We start from the raw sequence: 19,775 nt of genomic DNA on the forward strand, positions 1-19,775 counted from the left end.
TTCATTGAATTTTAGAAATTCTTTAATTTCTTCTTTTTTTTTCTTCCTTGACCCATTGATGATTCTTGTTAGCATTGTTTAATTTCCATGTTTGTGGATTTGATGAAATTAGTATTGCTGTTGACTTCTAGTTTTTAACCATGATGATCTGATAAAGTACATAGGGGTATTCTGATTTTTTTTTGTATTTGTTGAGGTTTGTTTTGTTACTGAGTATGTGGTTGATTTTTGAGTAAGTTCCAGCAGGTATGGAGAAGAAAATATATTCTTTTCTGTTTAAAAGGAATATTCTATAAAAGTCTGTTAAGTACATTTGAGTCATAACATATGTTAGATACCTTATTTCTCTGTTAATTTTTTGTCTGAATGACCTATCCAGTGGTGAGAGGGGAACATTGAAGTTTCCACTATTAGTATGTGGGGTTTTATGTATGTTTTAAGCTTTAGAAGTGTTTCTTTTACATATGAGCGTGGCCTTATATTTGGGACATTGATGTTCAGTAATGAGATTTCTCTTGATAGATTTTTCTTATGACTCATATGAAATGACCTTCTTGTCTCTTCTGATCAATTTTAGCTTGAAGTCTATCTTGTTAGATATTAGGATATCTACAGCCACTTGTTTCTTAGGTCAATTTGATTGAATACTTTTTCCAACCCTTTACTCTGAGACAATGTCTGTCTTTGAGGTTGAGATGTGTTTCTTTTATGCAGGGGGAGGATGAATTCTATATTTGTATCCAATCTGTTAGCCTGTGTCTTTATATAGGTGAGTTGATTCCATGTATATTAAGAGTTATTAATGAGGGGGCTGGAGAGATGGCTCAGTGGTTAAGAGCACTAGCTGCTCTTCCAGAGGTCATGAGTTCAATTCCCAGCAACCACATGATGGCTCAAAACCATCTGTAATGAGATCTGGAGCCCTCTTCTGGCATGTGGGCATACATGGAAGCAGAATGTTGTATACACAATAAATAAATAAACCTTTAAAAAAAAGAGTTATTAATGACCAGTGATTGCTCTCTCCTATTAATTTAGTATTCATTGTTGGGGATGTTAATTCGTGCCTTTTCCCCATCTTTTGGATTTACTGCTATGAGACCATCAATTGTCTGTGCTTTTGTTGGTTAACCTAACTTTCTTCAGTTTTCCTGAGTTTGTGGCTAGGTACTAGTTAAATCTAGTTTTGTCCTAGAATATCTTGTTTTGTCCTTCTATGGTTATTGAAAGTTTTACTGGGTATAGTAGTCTGGGCTGGCATCTGTGGTCTCTTAATGTCTGCATAAATCTTGACAATGACCTTCTGGCTTTTATTGTCTTTAATGAAAAGTCAGGTGTAATTCTGATAGGTCTGCCTTAAATGGTACTTGGCCTTTTTCCTTTACAGCTCTTTTTTTTTTAAAAAACTATTTATTTATTTATTATGTATACAATATTCTGCCTGTATGCCTGAAGGCGAGAAGAGGGTGCCAGACACCTTTACAGATGGTTGTGAGCCACCATGAGGTTGCTGGGAATTGAACTCAGGACCTTTGGAAGAGCAGGCAATGCTCTTACCCACTGAGCCATCTCTCCACCCCCCTCCTTTACAGCTCTTAATATTCTTTCTTTACTCTGTATGTTTAGTGTTTTGATTATTATGTGGTGAGAGGACCCAAAAAGATGAATATGGTATGTACTACCTCATTAGTGGATTCTAGTCATGAACAAAGGTCATTGAGCCTATAGTTCATGATCCTAGAGAAGCTAAATAACAAGTTGAACCCAAAGAAAAACATATAGATTTTCCTAATAATTGGAAGCAGACAAGATCACGAGGCAAAAGTTGGGAGCATGGGGAAGGGGTTGGAGTTGAGGGAAGGGGAGAGGGGAAGAAAGAAGGGAGAAGGGAGAAGGGGAGTATGGAGAGATTTGGGGGACTGGGAGGGTTTAGATGGAGGAAGGGTGGATATGGGATCAGGGAAGAAGATATCTTAATTAAGGGAGCCATTTTAGGGTTGGCAAGAGACTTGGCTCTAGAGGGCTTCCCAGGTGTCCAAGGAAATGTCCCTAGCTAGGTCCTTGATCAGTAGAGGAAAGGGTGCCTGAACTGGCCTTGTCCTATAGCCACACTGATGAATATCTTGAATATCATCATAGAACCTTCATCGGATGATGGATGGAGATAGAGACAGAGACCCACATTGGAGCACTGGACTGAGTCGCCAAAGCACAGATGAAGAGCAGAAGGAGGGAGAATATAAGAAAGGAAGGTAGGACCAAGAGGGGTGCGTCCACCCACGGAGACTCTGGAACTGATCGAGTGGGAGCTCACCAAGGCCAGCTGGACTGGGTCTGGACAAGCATGTTATCAAACCAGACTCTCTGGATGTGGCTGACAATGAGGGTGGACTGAGAAGCCAATGATGACACTGGATTTTGATTCTACTGCATGTCCTGGATTTTTCGGAGCCTAGTCTGTTTGGATGCACACCTTCCTAGAATGGAGAGGTGGGCCTTGGGCTTCCCACAAGAAAGGGCATCCTGACTTCTCTTAGGACTGGAGAGAGAGGGGGAGAGGGAGTGGGAGGGAAATGGAAGGATGGGAGGAGGTAGAAAATTTAAATCAATCAATCAATAAATTAAAAAAAATAAAAAATACAATGCTCTATCAATCTTTACAATAAACAAAACACAACAAAATTTAGTTAATTACTTAAGAATAGCACATCCCCATACAGGTTTGTTTTGGGCAGACTATCAAGGAACATAGAGCTTGCAGACAGCTTTGAGCCATGAGGTTAAAGAACAAAGCTTGTGTCAGGCATTTGCTGATCTAAAATGCAAGCTGGAGCCGCCCCTCCTCCCAGAGTCAGATCTCGGCCTAATCAGAGTAGGGCTGGCAGAATCCAGAGAAGCTGGAAGCTGCAGAGGAGTTTCAGCCAAAAGCCAAGAGCAGCAGTAAGTCAGCCACTTAGTAGGAAGGACTAAGCCACTTGGGCATAGGAGGAAGGAAATTGTAAAGCTGTCTTCCAGGCCAACACAATGGTGTGCAGCTGTGTGCCAGAGGGGAGGTGGTTAAGTTGCAGAGAGGTAGTTCAGCTGTGTGTGGTGGGAGAAGGCTGCAGGAGAGACCCAGCAATAATGAGGATTCTGGCCATATGGTCACCAATTTGTTGTTGTACAAAGAGTTCCTAAATAGTCCAGAACAGAGATAACAAAGGTTTACTCATCTGGAAATAAACTAACAGAAAGAATACTAGTCCAGAGTCTTCTGTGAGCAATGGGAATGGGAACCAAATCCAACAGCCAAGAGGCTTTGTCTGTATTTATCGTACATGAGATGATGCCCAAGGTGGGCAGGTATCTTAAAGGCTATTGACTGCAGGAGTTCCCCAGCACAGGCTACCTGTGTTGCACATATTTTTTGCACCACAGTAGATAGCAGTAGCATCTCTACCCATCCAAGAAATCTCCTGAAGCCCACAGTCTTCCCTCTTCCTCACCCTTTTCTAGGATGGCAAATAGTATAGGTAAATCCCATATTCTATCCCACATATGTCCTTCTCCCAACTATTTTATTCATCCCTGTCAATATTTCATACTTTTATTTTTGACCCTCTCTCTCTGTCTATCTTCCCACATGGCTGAGCTTGCATCACCATCTCCATCACTTACACCCTCATGGAGCCCATCTGTTTGGAACAAGGTGTCCCCTGCCTTCTTAAAAAGAATACCATCATTTCTCTGGTCCAAGGTCATATTTATTTAGAAATATCTAACATTACTAAAAGGGTGAAAAGAAGAGTAGTTATCTGTAACCACATTGCCCAGAAAGGAAGCAACTATTAGTATCTCAGCACAATTTTCCAGAATTTTCTAGACTTAACATATATCCATAGGATAATAATTAAAAAAATAAGATTAGGACCGAAGTTAATACAATGTTTTATGGTCTGCATATTTACCCTCCCATTGATTACATCATGATAATTTCCAAGAATCCAATATTTCTTTAAAAATGTTTTCTATCTGTTGCATTTCAACATTGTACTCCACAGAAATTTATTTAAACATTTCTGTTCTACTTGAGCATCAAGTTTGCAATTTTTTAATTGATTTTTGTTTTCTTTTTTTAAGATTTATTTATTTATTTATTGTGTATGCAGTGTTCTGTCTGTCTCCTTGCTAGCCATATGAGGGCACCAGTCTTATTACAGATAGTTGTGAGCCACCATGTCTCCGCTGGGAATTGAACTCAGGACCTCCGGAAGAGCAGTCAGTGCTCTTAACCTCTGAACCATCTCTCCAGTTCCCCAGACTGATGTTTTGCATTTAATCCAGTGATTGTACCTCAAGCAACTGCTGTCTCAACCCATGATTGCAACTCTACATTTACCAGCAGCAGTTTGTCCCTTGGTCTCCAGCCTCACACTCATAGAGACATGAGATAGGGGATGCTATGAAAGCGAGTAAGGAACTACATATTTAAGTCTCTATCCTTCTATAGAACACAGGACTTAAAAGTTGAGGTGAAGTATTCAAAGACATTGAATAGCAACCTAATATGTTCTCATTGCGTGCTCCTTCCAAAATGTGCTGTCCTTCTACTCAGCCCGCTTAAGAACACTTGCTACTCTTAGCTTCTCCCTACAACGTCTTGTCCATTGATTGCTGTAAAGCACCTTGACCCCAGGTTAATCCCCTTTAATCAAAAACTGTATCATGTTTGCATCATTTTACAAAGTAGTAGAAAATTGTAGCACACCTTTACACAGTGAAAATAATATTCCACAACAGCAGACCACTGTTAGAGCTCAGGCCTAGCTCACTATGGTGTGGATGATGTGTAAACGGAGAGTGCACTTGTGTTTCCTGACCACCCAAACCTGAATAATCACATAAAACATTGTTATTTACAACACTATTTTGCCAACAGCTCAGGTTTATTCCAACCTAGTACTTGCATCTTAAATGAACCCATTTGCATTATTTTATATTTTACCATGAGGCTCATGGTTTGATATGTCACATCCTGAGTATCGGTAAGATTGAAAGACACATTTGGTTATTTATTGCATTGACTATGAAAGAGTGGGGAGAAACTGGGAGCTAGGGAGTCAGGCAGACAGCAGTGAGGCCCTGCTGATGAGCATCTTCATCATCTCGAGAGGAATGCGGAGCCATTTATGGATGTCAGGCAGCAGATTGATGCAATCTTAATTGGTAACTAAAATGGCACTCCTGATGCTGGACTGAGGAGACACTGAAGAGGGCAATACTAACGAGTAGTATCTATTTATTTACTTGGTACTGGGTCATAAGTGTAGCACAGGCTGACATCAAGTTTATCAACATCTTGCCTCAGCCTCATAAACACTGGTATTATAGGTGTGTTTAAAGGCACCTAGCCATGGCTACATGAAAATGTTTCAAAAAACTAAACCAAAACCAAAGAGAGAGGACAAAAAACCTGAAGTTGTGTGGGGATGAGAAGACAGGTGAGCCTGCCTTGTAAGCTTAAGGAAATCAATTTGAGGCCCAGAATCCATGCTGAAGAGAAAAAGAAAAAAAAAGTATGGTCACAAGGACTTTTAATACTGGACTGGGACACAGAGAATATTGGCTACATAGGGCTTGTTGGCCAGCTAGCCTAGTCTACTTGGAAAGTCACAGAGTAATCAGAGACTCTATCTCAAAAGAAATAACAAATAAGTTTGGGAAAATCAGAGGAATAACACCAGATTTTCTCTTGTATTCCACACATATAAACATGCATGTTGTGAATTAGCTCGATATGAGAAATAACCAGGCCAGCTTAAGGATAACAATTATATTTTTAATGGTTACAATGGGAAACTCACACCACAAGAATGGGGAGTCCAACATCCTCTGTGTCGGTGAGAATTATGCAGAGAGTGAGCACCTGGTAAGTCCCTGGATTCCAGGTAGCCATGTCTTAACTAGGCATGATTGTTTAATAGAGCTTCCTCATCATACACACATACAGAATCATACACATACATACATCTCCACACAGATATACACTTGCACCTACAAATATACATACAAATCAATACTAACTTTGTGTAGCTTTCTAAATGTTTGTGTATGCTTATTTATATTTGTAACATGAACTTTCCCAGCCATTGAGTTGGTTTTACATAAAAATGAAGTCACAGTTCCATGAGTACCAAGGTTTTTGGTAAACTAAATCCCATTTCTAAGTAACATCTATGTTGGAATAATTCTCTTGTGTACTCCAATGATTTGTCACTCAAATGGGTTTAATAAAACACTGACTGGCCAGAAGCTGGGCATGAGGCAGAGGGAGGAAGACATGAATGTGCCATGCTGATAAATGTTCTACCAGTGGAAGACACTAAATGGGGAATATGGGTTAACTTAAAATGTAAGAGCAGGCTAGTAATAACTATGATCTTTGGGTAAACATTTTCAATTCTTAAAATCTTAAAAGCCTCTGTTTGGTAATCTTGAGCTGCTAGTTAGGAAAAAAAGTCTGTTCACAAATGGCATTCCAATGTGTTGCCAAAACTTTCACAAAAAATCTGAAATAATATGGAAAAAATTCTGAACACCCAAAAACATAGTCAAATGCAACGTCTTTGTAACTGCCTTTTCTTTGGTGGGCTATGCTTGTTAGCAGTGACCAGAAGCTTGCCTCCTTCAACCAAGGGCTTCATGACTCAGCATTAGCAACAAATCAAGCAGCTCTCTTAAGAGACCCTAAGTTTACTATTTGTGTGTCTTCTTTCTCTATCTGACCTGAGGGCTCAGGTCATACACCTGCTGGCCACTTTCCCTGTATTTCTGTAAATCAAAAAAATGTGTGGAGCCCTGATTTAATTCTCTATGACAGACAGCCACAGGTATCAAGGTCATGCATTTGTTTGTGGCTCCAGCCCATGTCTGGTCTGTTATTCAACATGACGGCATCTTGAATAATTTCTGGGCAGCATTACTGGGAATTACCTCCAACTCCTTCCCAGAAATGTCCTTTCTTAGTCAGTACCACTGATCTACTTGATTACCACACACTAGACCCTATAAAAATTTACCACAAAGTTCTGGAGCCAAAGATATGTTTGCTGACTTCTACTGTGGAATGCTCTGTCTCCCGTTTTTAATTGTATCTGATTGATTGATAGTTCAGAATGATGAATTAGTTAAGTGCATGATGGTTAATTGTGGTCTATAAACAAAAGTCGGGATAAGAGAAATTTGTTATGTGTAAGCATACAAGTGATTTTATTTTTACTGTCACCAATAGTTGGTGCCACCAATAAATGAAAACAAGGTGGTTGTACTTCCTGGCCAACCAAGAACCACTCATATTTTATGAACATAAGATCCATAATTTAAGGGTTTTTTTATTTCTAAGACAGGTTACCTCCACATAGCCATGGATGCCAGGAATTTATTTTGGGGAATATGCTGGCCTCACTGAGATCAGCCCAGCCCACACACCTGTATGTTGTAATTATAGCCATACAATTCTATGTCCAGTTGAAATTTTTTTTAAATGCACTGAATTTAAATTTTAATTGAATTGAATCAGAGAAAGAAATAATAAGATATAAAATGGAGCATCTTTGTTTTGATGAATAGCAATGTTTCTTGCAGTTCTATAATTTAAATGGCCAAATTATTTCATATGGTCTCAGTAATTTGTTACTTTCTTTGCATTGTTTAAAATTGTTTGGAGCCAGACGGTGGTGGCGCAGGCCTTTAATCCCAGCACTCAGGAAGTAGAGGCAGGCAGATCTCTGTGAGTTCGAGACCAGCCTGGTCTATAAGAGCTAGTTTCCGGACAGGCTCCAAACCACTGAGAACCCCTGTCTCAAAAAACGAAAAAAAAATAACATAAAATAAAATAAATAAAATAAAATTGTTTGGAGTGTGTTTGTGTGAATGCACCTGTGCCATGATGTGTATGTAGCACTGACAGGAAAGCTAACAGGGGTCTATGATCTACTTCCACTTTGTGAATTCTAGTGATTAAACCTATGGAGATATTTGCCTACAAATGACCTCAATGGCACTTCTTTGGGTTTAAAAATTATTCATGAATGAATGAGCTGTTGGAGGAGTGTCTATGGGTAACTGCTAAAGTAAAGAAATATGAGAAAACTTGTAAAGGTATTGTGCATAACCCAGAGATAGATCCCAGGTCATCAGACTTAGCAGCAATGATCTTTACTAAATGAGGCAATTTCCTGGTGTATAATTTTGGTTCTGAAAAAGTTTTATAAATAAAGGTCTACTCCTCAAAATGAACATATTTTACTAGTGTAATATTTATTCAAATTGAACTTGAGCACCACTGAAATGGTTCAGTGGGAAAGCACTGTTGGGAGCAAGACTAGAAATCTTACCTCAATTCCTATAGAACCTCAAGCTATGGAATTACATACACAGATGTTTGCTGATTCTTATAAATTATTACATCCATATCAGATAAATGAAAATACTTCTTTGAATACACACATGGGGTATTTAATGTTTCTTATAATTTTTATCAGTCATTTTAAAATTAACATTGTTAAATTCTCTTGAAAAAACAGCACATTGGTAGTTCATCATCTACCCTTGGACTTGTACTCATGAGTTCAAATGTATCCCTGAATCATTACTGATATCCAATATAAGATGGATATCAAACAACAAAATTTCAATGAAATGCTTGTGAAAAGAAAAAAATCAAACCAGAAAGATAAATCACCACTGTTTTATGAAAGTATGCTTAAATGTGGCCTGATATTTCAATAACCATTGAGAAAAATTATATGATAAGGGCTCCATTACATACATTACAGCAGAAATACCTATCACAAGGTACAGGCACAACAGAACATGAAAAAAGTCATAGAAGGAATTATAAAGTCTACAAATTAAACTTCACTAAATGGATTTGCCACACGTACAGCACACTCTAGTGACTACCTCAAATGCTTAAAAATAGAAACCACAATGCAATTATCTCCTCTATCAGTTTTGAATGAACATGGTATGTAATTTACTTCTTGCAAGGCTATGATAAAAAATTATTTTTCTTGAATCTAAAGAAATCTGTGATGTTTAAAGCCATTAACATTTTTTTCATGAATATGAACTTCTTCATTCTGAGTTTGTTCCTACCTCAGACTTAAAAGTGAGCTAAATAGAATTTAAAACATTTACAACACTAGTTAGTTCCAGGACAGGCTCAAAGCTACAACGAATCCTTGTCTTGAAAAACAAAACAAAAGACCCAAGTACCCATCCATAAATCCTTATACCTTAATTACTTAGGTCTTGCAATTGAAGAAGTATAAAATCTAAAAGAGTTACATTATCATTCAAATTCACAACTCAAGAGTTACAGTTCTGAAGGGAAAGGTACCCTTATTCCCTGAAGTCAGGCAACACCTACAGTTGTGAAGAGAAGGGCACCAAACTAGATGAGGCAATGATGTTCCTCTCTGAGAGAGAGCCATCAAAGCTGGGATCTGCTCCATTCTTCTAAGAGAGTTTCCCAGCAGAAATGCCTGTTACTGATCTGCTCCACTCCCCTAACGTAGTGCCTCAAAAGAGGTGTCCATTGCTGCTGTGCTCCTCTGGGCTAAATGCCTTTCAAGTAGAAGTATCAATTATGTCTCAATTCAACTCTACTAGGGAGTTTCTGATCCATTTCAGTGAAAGAAGTTCTTCACAGAAACCTCAGTCAGATTTATTTGGGAGATTTATTTGTGACTGCCTCTGCCAGGGTGGAAAGAAACAGCTGCTAACTGAATGAGCAATATGAATCATACAGGGCTTCTTAAAACCAGATCTAAGGAGATTTTGAAGGTGGAAATTTGTCAGATTTCAGTCCCTGAGTTTGAACAAGCTGAGACATGGGCAGAATTCTGTGCTCAGAGATTCGTTGCTTTGGTGCTCAGTTGAACAAGGGAAGAGTGTGTTTCTTTGGCTCTGGATTGAGAGCAAAAGTGTGTTTTCTTCACTGGCCCTTTTTATCTTTTTGGTTCTGTTTTCATGGTGAAATTGTTTTGATAACCAGTTCTAGATTCAGAGATAACATGTTTTATTTTAGATCTCATTTCTGGATCAGGATGTGTTTGACTAGCCTTTTCTCCTACCCATAGGATTTCATAAATTCAAGAATTAGCTTTTGTTCATTAGTTTGCTGTTGCAAACAAAATAAAGAGGTATCATATTGAACAGATCATTGACACTATGAATTTTTTTTCTACAGAATGAATGTTGTTAGTTAGCTGACTGTAAGGATCTTAAAACATAATTTAGAATAAGCCCTTAGGTTCTTCTTTAGGTAATCAAAGGATATTGTAATTTGCACAAGCTTTATCAGATGTATACACAAAAAGGTTTACTCCTGTATAAAGTGCAAAACATTACCATAATGGACATATTCAGAGAGTTTCACTGCAGTATGATTTTTAAAAAAAATCTTTTTGAAGAGTGTACTCATTAAATTCATAGTTTCTTTCCAGGATGGATTGCTTAATGTATTGGGAGATTATTGTGACAAAGGATTAACCACATAGATTCCATTTACGGTTTCTATCCTGAAGTTGTACATATATGCATTTGAAGATGAATAAGACATGAAAAGGCTTTATCATGCTGATTTCATCCTGTTTCTTGTTCTTTTAAGCCTTTGAAGAGTACTGTGCTTTACCACATGAAATACATCCATCGGGTTTCTCTTTTTTGTCTGTTCTTTTATGCCTTTGAAAATGACTGTGCTGTGCTATGCTCTTACCACACTGATTAAGTTCAAAGAGTTTCTATCTAGAGTGAGATATTTTATGCCTTTTAAGAGTACTGCGAGCTGCAAATGCCTTTCCACACTGATTACATTCATAGGGTTTCTCTCCAGTATGTGTTCTTTTATGGTTTTGAAGATTACCGTGAGATGCAAAGGCCTTGCCACACTGATTACATACATATGGTTTTTCTCCAGTGTGTGTTCTTTTATGGCATTGAAGAATAATGTACTGTGAAAAAGCCTTACCACATTCATTACATTCATAGGGTTTCTCTCCAGTATGTATTCTTTTATGTACTTGAAGAGTACGATGAGCTGCAAAGGCCTTCCCACACTCATTACATTCATAGGGTTTCTCTCCAGTATGTGTTCTTTTATGGTTCTGAAGATTATTGTGGGATGCAAAGGCCTTCCCACACTCTTTACATTTATAGGGTTTTTCTCCAGTATGTGTTCTTTTATGGCTTTGAAGATTACTGTGAACTGCAAAGGCATTGCCACATTGATTACATTCATACAGTTTCTCTCCTGTATGTGTTGTTTTATGGTTTTGAAGAGTGCCGTGAGCTGCAAAGGCCTTACCACACTCATTACATTCATAGGGTTTCTCTCCAGTATGTGTTCTTTTATGGCTTTTCAGATTACTGTGAAATGCAAAGGCCTTACCACACTCATTACATTCATAGGGTTTCTCTCCAGTATGTGTTCTTTTATGCTTTTGAAGATTACTGCATTGTGCAAAGGCCTTCCCACACTGATTACATTTATAGGGTTTCTCTCCACTATGTGTTCTTTTATGGTTTTGAAGATTACTGTGTTGTGCAAAGGCCTTACCACACTCATTACATTCATAGGGTTTTTCTATAGTATGTGTTCTTTTATGGTTTTGAAGATTACTGTGAACTGCAAAGGCCTTGCCACACTGATTACATTCATACAGTTTCTCTCCTGTATGTGTTGTTTTATGGTTTTGAAGAGTGCCGTGAGCTGCAAAGGCCTTACCACACTCATTACATTCAGAGGATTTCTCTCCAGTATGTGTTCTTTTATGGTTTTGAAGAGTACTTTGAGCTGCAAAGGCTTTACCACACTCATTATATTCATAGGGTTTTTCTCCAGTATGTGATCTTCCATGGTATTGAAGAGCATTATGCTGTGCAAAGGCCTTCCTACACTGATTACATTCATAGCGTTTCTCTCCAGTATGTGTTCTTTCATTCCATTTAAGTTGCTTGTCATATGTCAAGAATTTACCACGTTGAAAATTTACTGAAGTTTTCTCTCCAGTTTGAATTCTCTCACTCCTGTAAGAATAATTGGCACATGTAAAAGCTTTACCACATTCAATACACTGTTGTGCCTACACATTTCTATGAATTTTATTATATGTTCCAATTATAAGGAGGAATCAGATACTATGTTTTCGTAAGTCTGTCTAAACTCATGCTTTGCTCTTTGATTAGGCACTGCTTTGCAACTTGAAAGATACCTCCAATGGCAAATGCCTTTCTTTTATTTCTTACCTTTTTATAGTCACAGAACCTTTTTTCTCTGATATTTTACACAAAGGTGAAGAGAACTGGATAAACTCAGAGCTTTAACATTCATGAATTCTCCTATACTGTGAATCATATTACATATGCTATGTGAACTAGGACACCTAACAGTATTTGCACAGTTCTAGAACTCATAGGGCTTGTTGCAGTGAGAGTTTGTTCATATATTAACAGTGATGGTGGAAAAGCAATTAATTGTACAATTTAATCCAATTCAACAAGTATACTCCATCTGGGGACTATCAGTTATCTAATTATTCTTAGAGTGTGTGATGCTACATCTCTCTATATCCCTATGCTCATATTCTTGTATCAAGAGGAACCTATGGTATACATAGTAAAGAAGAATTTCAAATAAAAGATTTTCATGTGGAGTTCTAAGGGAACTTGCTGTTCCTCACAGACTTATGGTATAGATATCAAGGTTTCTGCAGAACAACTGCCAATGATTCAACTCTAACTGCTTCTCTCACTAAACTTAGCACAGTCACAAGAAGTGTACAAGGAATACAAGATTTACTATGGGCTATTGGTTTAGTACAAAATTTTGCAGATATACTTATCATCAATTCAATGTGTATACTTTTGTATTATGAGTAGCAAAAAGAAATTTATTTGCAGATCTACAACAAAGCTCTCATGGTGCTATGCCTTAAAAAGTAATATCTGTTATCAGCTTGCACATGAAAATTACCTTTCATGTCTTCTAGAAAATTGACAATGTTCTTCACTATTATGGTCTTCCCAAATGCATTCTAAAATATAATACCAGAAAATATATGTTAAGTTATTGAAAATTACGCAATATTTAAGCTGTTATCTCAAGGGACCCCTAGAACTTATGACTGTTTTATTCAACTCATTCTTTCTAAATCAAATTACAGAAGAACAACATTAAACAAGAAAAAATTATCCCCTTATTTTGATTCTTTTTTTTTTTTTTTGGTTTTTCGAGACAGGGTTTCTCTGTAGCTTTGGAGCCTGTCCTGGAACTAACTCTGTAGACCAGGCTGGTCTCAAACTCACAGAGATCCGCCTACCTCTGCCTCCCGAGTGCTGGGATTAAAGGCGTGCGCCACCATCGCCCGGCTCCCCTTATTTTGAAACATGAAGAAAATTCATTTTTACCTATAGTAGTGAAGTTCCTGTAGGTCTCCAGCATCACATCTTTGTAGAGATTCTTCTGGGAAGGATCCAGCAAATTCCAGTCTTCCTGACTGAAGCTGATATGCACATCATCATAGGTCACTGCCCTCTAAAATATTTCAGTCACATGTATAACAGAAAGCATGATGGTGACAATATTGTAAATGTATACTTCTTTGACTGCATAGTCATAAAATTCTGATAATATTCCAAGACACAGACAATCACTTTAGAAGGAAATTGAATAGGAGAGTCACCTCTGTCATTTCTGTACCCTTTGAATGGGATACCACCTCACAAAAGAACTATTAATAGAGCGACAAAGGAAATAGATCAATAGGACATAGTGCCCATGAGAAAATTGTATGAAGAAATACTAATCACAAAAAAAAAAATACAGTAGACAAACTGAGTGTATTGACTCAGGCCTTTAAACTCAGAATTTCAGAAGCAGAGGTGGGGATATTTTCCTCTGATTTGAATGTCAGCCAAGTCTATAGAATCATGTTCAGGACAGGTGGAAGTATACATTAAGACACTGTATCCATTGAATAAAATCAATGAAAGAACAAATCAAAGAATTCAGAGATGTTTACTGAAGTTCCTACAAAGAATGATGCATGGACTTTTTCTCTGTGAGGGCCTTGGAGCCAGGCAAGAGGCCCTGCTCCCATACTGAGGATAAAGGTCTTGGAGAGAAGAGGGATACAAGGATCATATCTGAATATAATAAAAGCAATATGCAGCAAGCTGACAGCTAACATCAAATTAAATGGAGAGAAAATCAAAGCCATTCCACTAAAATCAGGATCAAGACAAGGCTGTTCACGCTCACCATATCTCTTCAATGTGGTGCTTGAAGTTCTAGCAATAACAATAAGACAACATGAGGAGATCAAGGGGATTCAAATTGGAAAGGAAGAAGTTAAAGTTTCGTTATTTGCAGATGATATGATAGTGTACATTAGTGACCCCCAAAACTCTACCAGAGAATGTCTACAGCTAATAAATACGTTAAGTTATGTGGCAGGATACAAGATCAACTTAAAAAAAATCAGTAGCCCTCCTATACACAAAGATAAAGAACTGGAGAGGGAAATCAGAGAAATATCACCTTTACCGATAGCCACAAATAGCATAAAATATCTTGGGGTAACTCTAACCAAGGAAGTGAAAGATCTATTTGACAAAAACTTTAAGTCTTCCAAAAAAGAAATTGAAGAGGAGACCAGAAAATGGAAGGATCTCCCATGCTCTTGGATTGGTAGGATGAACATAGTAAAATGGCATTTCTACCAAAGGCAATCTATAGATTCAGTGCAATCTCTATCAAAATCCCAACAAAATTCTTCACAGATCTTGATAGAACAATAATCAACATTATATGGAAAATCAAAAAGCCCAGGATAGCCAATACAATCCTATACAATAAAGGAACTTCCAGAGGCATGACCCTCCTAACATCAAACTCTACAGCAATGAAAAAAGCTTGGTATTGACTGGGTGCTGGTAGCATATGCCTTTAATCCCAGCACTTGGGAGGCAGGGCAGGTGGATCTCTGTGAGTTCAAGATGAGCCTAGTCTACAAGAGTTAGTTCCAGGACAGGCCCCAAAGCTACAGTGAAACCCTGTTTTGAAAAAACAAAACAAAAACAAAATAAGCGTGGCATTGGCATAAAAACAGAGACGTTGACCAATGGAATTGAATTGAAGACACAGATATTAACCCACAAACCTATGAACACCTGATTTTTGACAAAGAAGCTAAAATTATACAATGGAAGAAAGAAAGCATCTTTAACAAATGGTGTTGGCATAACTGGATGACAACCTGTAGAAGAATAAAAAGAGATCCATGTTTGTCACCATTAACAAAACTCAAGTCCCAATGGATTAAAGATCTCAATATCAATCTGAACACACTGAACCTGATAGAAGAGAAAGTGGGAAGTAGCCTGTGATACATGGGCACAGTAGACCACTTCCTTCGTAAAACCACAGTAGCGCAGATAATAAATGGCACATCCTGAAGCTGAGAAGCTTCTGTCTCTTGACAGTAACATCTTGTAAAATATGAAAACTAGTTACATATTGCCAATATAGAATGGCACAAAATACCATTAACATTCCAAAAGAGAAAAATGGAGACACAGTGAGGGAAGATCGGACCATGGCAAGAGACAGGAGCAGAGCAGGATAAACATCAAATCCTGTAGCTCTCTTGTCAGATGTATGGCTTCAGTTTCAAATGACTTAATTGGCCCTATCCTTGTGACTTCTCATGCATTTCTCTCTTTGGTAACTTCCACTCACTATGATCAGCTAGGTCTCCATGGAAGTTGTGTCATAACTTAGGTATCTTAACATCTTTGGGCTCAAAATGCAACCCAGTGTGTTGTGAAATAACATTTCTAATTGTGTTGTACTTGTTCATGCTGTAGAACTTTTGATTTAATGATGCAAAGAAGTGCTGCCATTTTTATGCTGCATTAGGTTTCGCTCTGTGAAGTTGTTATACTTTGCCTATCTAAAATACCTGGTTTATATGGAAAAGAACTGAATGACCAAGAGAATGACAAGAAAGCATAGAGAGGGCTGGCAGCCAAAGAGAATAAAAGAAAGGAGAACTCTGGAAGGAAAAAAGGGAAGATGAGGCAAGAAAAGGAGTGAACAACAGGAGACATTCACCTACCTACAGAGCAAACCATGGAGTCAGAAATAAAGAAGGGAATACAGAATAGAGAAAGATGAAGGCCAGAGTGAAAAGATAGAAAGAAAAAATTAAGTTAAAAATAACCATCCTTGAAAGAAGCCAAAGCAAAGCAAGGTCAGTCATTTATAAGAAAATACAAGCCAGCAGGGAGGTGGTGGCGCACGCCTTTAATCCCAGCACTCGGGAGGCAGAGCAGGCGGATTTCTGTGAGTTCAAGACCAGCCTGGTCTACAGAGCTAGTTCCAGGACAGGCTCAAAAACCACAGAGAAACCCTGTCTCGAAAAACCAAAAAACAAACAAACAAACAAAAAACAAAAAACAAAAAAAAATAAGCCTCCATGGGTGAGATTTATTTGATAAATGGGTAGCAGGTTCTCAATGGAGAAAGAAGTAAAAGAAAACAACCAACAACGCCAGGCTTCAATCCTCAGAGCTCCATGCAATGAACTCTCACAGTCTCCTCACTGGGCTTCTAACTCTGCATAACATAGATGCCTGCAACAATGACAAACTGTGACCATAAACTAAAAATTCATGATCTTAAATTTTGATTCTTTCTTGTTTCCAAGAGCAACACATGGGGTGATGCTGAAAGGTGTGATTTCTTATTTGTGAAGGACACTAACAAGCTTGGACTACAAGTGTAGAAGGTTTTGAAAGAAGTAGCTTCCTGCCGGGCGGTAGTGGTGCACGCCTTTTTTCCCAGCACTCTGGAGGCAGAGGCAGGCAGATTTTTGTGAGTTCGAGAACAGCCTGGTCTACAAGAGCCAGTTCCAGGACAGGCTCCAAAACCACAGAGAAACCCTGTCTCGAAAAAACAAAAAATAAATAAATAAAAATAAAATTACAAAATGAAATATTTGTTCTGTGGCTTCACTCTGAGATCAGATGAACGGAAGGTACTTTTTACATGGTTTTCACGGGGATTTTACACAACAGGAAGGAGAAAAGCAGGAACCAGGTCTCAAGATGATTGGTCTTTCCCCCATCGGAAAGCTGGATGATGACTCCATTGTTTATGGATTTTTTTCCTTAAATTCGAAGCAAACTCCAGGCGAATGAATAATTATAAAAAGGGTAGTGTTCATGGAAATTTGAATATGAAGAGAATAATGGAGCTAGAAAGAATGTCTTAATGAGCACTATTGTCAGCCAGCACATCTTCCTCCATAGTCAGGTGAATAAAATATACAGCTGCAGTATTCAAGATTCTCTACATGAACAGGACAGGTAGAATGATTCTCACCATTGATGTAAAAAGTGAGCTTATTAGAATATCTTACAAGCTGTGGTCCAGGTAACTTAAGAACAGCTGCTTACCAATGGCAATTGAAGAATCCAATAGATTGCTTCTCAGCCTTTTCTCTAAGATCAATTGAAGAATCCAGTAGTTGTTCAGCCCACAAAGCTTGACTTCTCAGCTCATTTTAAGTATTCACCAAAATTACAATGACGTAGGCACTAATGCTAGTACAGGAATGAACTTGGTAGCCAGAGCCAAAGCACAGAGGCAAAACGAGACTTTTTTTCTTCAAAATACTTTATATGTGATTGCTGCTGCTAGAATGTAAGATGCTGATTGAAGTTGGGTCATAGTTATTGTTTGATTCCAGATTTTTTTTTTTTTTTGGTGATTTCAAGACCGGATTTTTCTGTGTAATTGTGGAACTGATTCTGTATGCCAGACTGGTCTCAAACTCAGAAAATCCCACTACCTAGTCATCTCTTCCTCATTCAACCAATCATAGGGAATAGACCATAGGTGTATGCTTGACAGCAGAAGGCATAGTAACAGGAGTAGAAACCTTTGGAAGTTGGCCATTTCTTCATGTATCTTCCTTGTGTCTTCATGACCTACTTGGTCCTGATCTCTAATATAGCACTTCCATTTGATAACTGGTTGTAGCTGTAAATGTCCTACATTATAACTTGATAGATCCAGTAATATTCAGCTCATGATGGGCATTTCCCATCACTTGGTAAGGTGGTCACTGCAATGGATTAAGCCACATATGGTTGGTACTTCTAGGTTCTAGGGGTCATGCAGGGGCACACAAGCCCTCAGTCACCTGGGGATGTTAAAGATTCCCTCCTGCATAAACCACGTATGACTCAGCTAAACCCTTGCCCGCTTGCATGAGCCCCATCATCTGCATATGATGGAGCCATGTCAACCCCTGTGTGCATGCACCAGGAAGCTTTAAAAAGCTGGATGAGCCATCCTCCTCCCTGTCTCTGAACACTAACTTCCCAGGTCTCTGCATGCCCCCTCTAATAAACTCCTAAGAGTGTTTGTTGTGTGTTCTGTGCTTCCTTCTTGGTAAGAAAAAAATTCCTAAGATTGCGCAACTCTGCTAGCACATAGAAGTTCAATTAGGTGAAATGAAAACAAATCAAAATATCCATCATTTTATTAAGTACAGCGCCCTCTAGTGGTTGATCCCATGTTGGGACTCAGGACAGGGGAGCCCATGCAAACTGGGAACCAAGTGTTTCTCCTCTAGGATCCCACCTAAATATGCTGTGGGAGAGGTCCTGACCACAGAACAAATATTTCATTTTGTAACTTTAAAACTCTCTTTAGTTGTTAGTATTATAGGCATCCTTACAACTGTGGGACAGGAAATTGCTCCACCCGCCTAGCACAGTGCACCGTACAAGTCGCACAGTGTGCTGGAAGAAAAAGGGAAGTTCCTAGGAGTGCAAGAAGATGACATTGATTACTTTAGTAGCCAGGGGCCAGTGCTATTAAAATGCATATGTTCTCAGATATGGAGAAGTTCTCTGTTGGGGTGAGTGGAATGGACAGGAGCCAGTATTCTGTCTCTTTAAGCACACTGTACCCCTATGGGTGGTGCTCTAGCCACTCAGGACTCACTAGCCAATCAGCACTCCAGATGACCTGCCAGTCAGAAGCAGTGCAGGTCTCTTCCAGGCAGCCGCCTTCAGTTTTGGCTTTGAAGAGGAGCTGGCGCCAGTGGATTCCTGTTCTCGGGTGCAGTTGCTGTTGCAGGGAGACGATGAGCTGAGAACTTTGGGAAAATGGAGAAGCACAACATGGTGAGTGAGGGAATGCTGTCTCCTGATGGGGAGGAGCAGAGGGCGAGGTGCGGAAAACACTATGTTGTTACCTCCATGGGTCTGGGTGGGAACCTGCCGCCATATTGCCTGTATTGTGAAGTCCCTCATGGTCCCTGCTAACTCCTGGACCTAGGGGCAGGCCTCTGAATAACTTTGCTCTGTGGCTTCATCTGCTTAGAGTATTGGGAGCAGGAAGGTGCGTGTACAAACACCTTCCTAGTCAACTTCAACAGGGTTCCTGCATTCACGGAAACAAGTTGCCGAACTCAGAGAAGCCTCGTTTCTCCAGTATCTTCTCAATATCGAGCACTTTGCATTTAAGCTTTAAATATAATCTGAATTTATATTTAAATTTGTGGACGTTATCAAAGGCATCTCACATGTCGTGTAGCTCTCCACTACTGTGTCATAATGTAGAAGAGTAGAATTGGTGATACAACAGATTGACCAATGCTTAAAAAATAATTAAGTCTCACAAAGTAGAATTTATCAGAGGGAGAAATGCGTCT

The 19,775-nt window shown here is 38.8% G+C and overlaps 1 protein-coding gene across 1 annotated transcript; it reads right to left on the minus strand.

Annotated features, from left to right (window-relative positions):
* Window positions 1-10,649: 10,649 nt before the first annotated feature.
* On the minus strand, window positions 10,650-19,348 carry LOC142840073 (uncharacterized). Its single transcript, XM_075956549.1, is given in 2 exon segments — window positions 10,650-12,072; window positions 19,317-19,348. Coding segments are annotated over 2 exon segments (1,455 nt in total).
* Window positions 19,349-19,775: the final 427 nt, after the last annotated feature.

The sequence above is a fragment of the Microtus pennsylvanicus genome, chromosome 22 (genome assembly GCF_037038515.1).
Source record: "Microtus pennsylvanicus isolate mMicPen1 chromosome 22, mMicPen1.hap1, whole genome shotgun sequence".
In the NCBI taxonomy this organism is placed as follows: Eukaryota; Metazoa; Chordata; class Mammalia; order Rodentia; family Cricetidae; genus Microtus; species Microtus pennsylvanicus.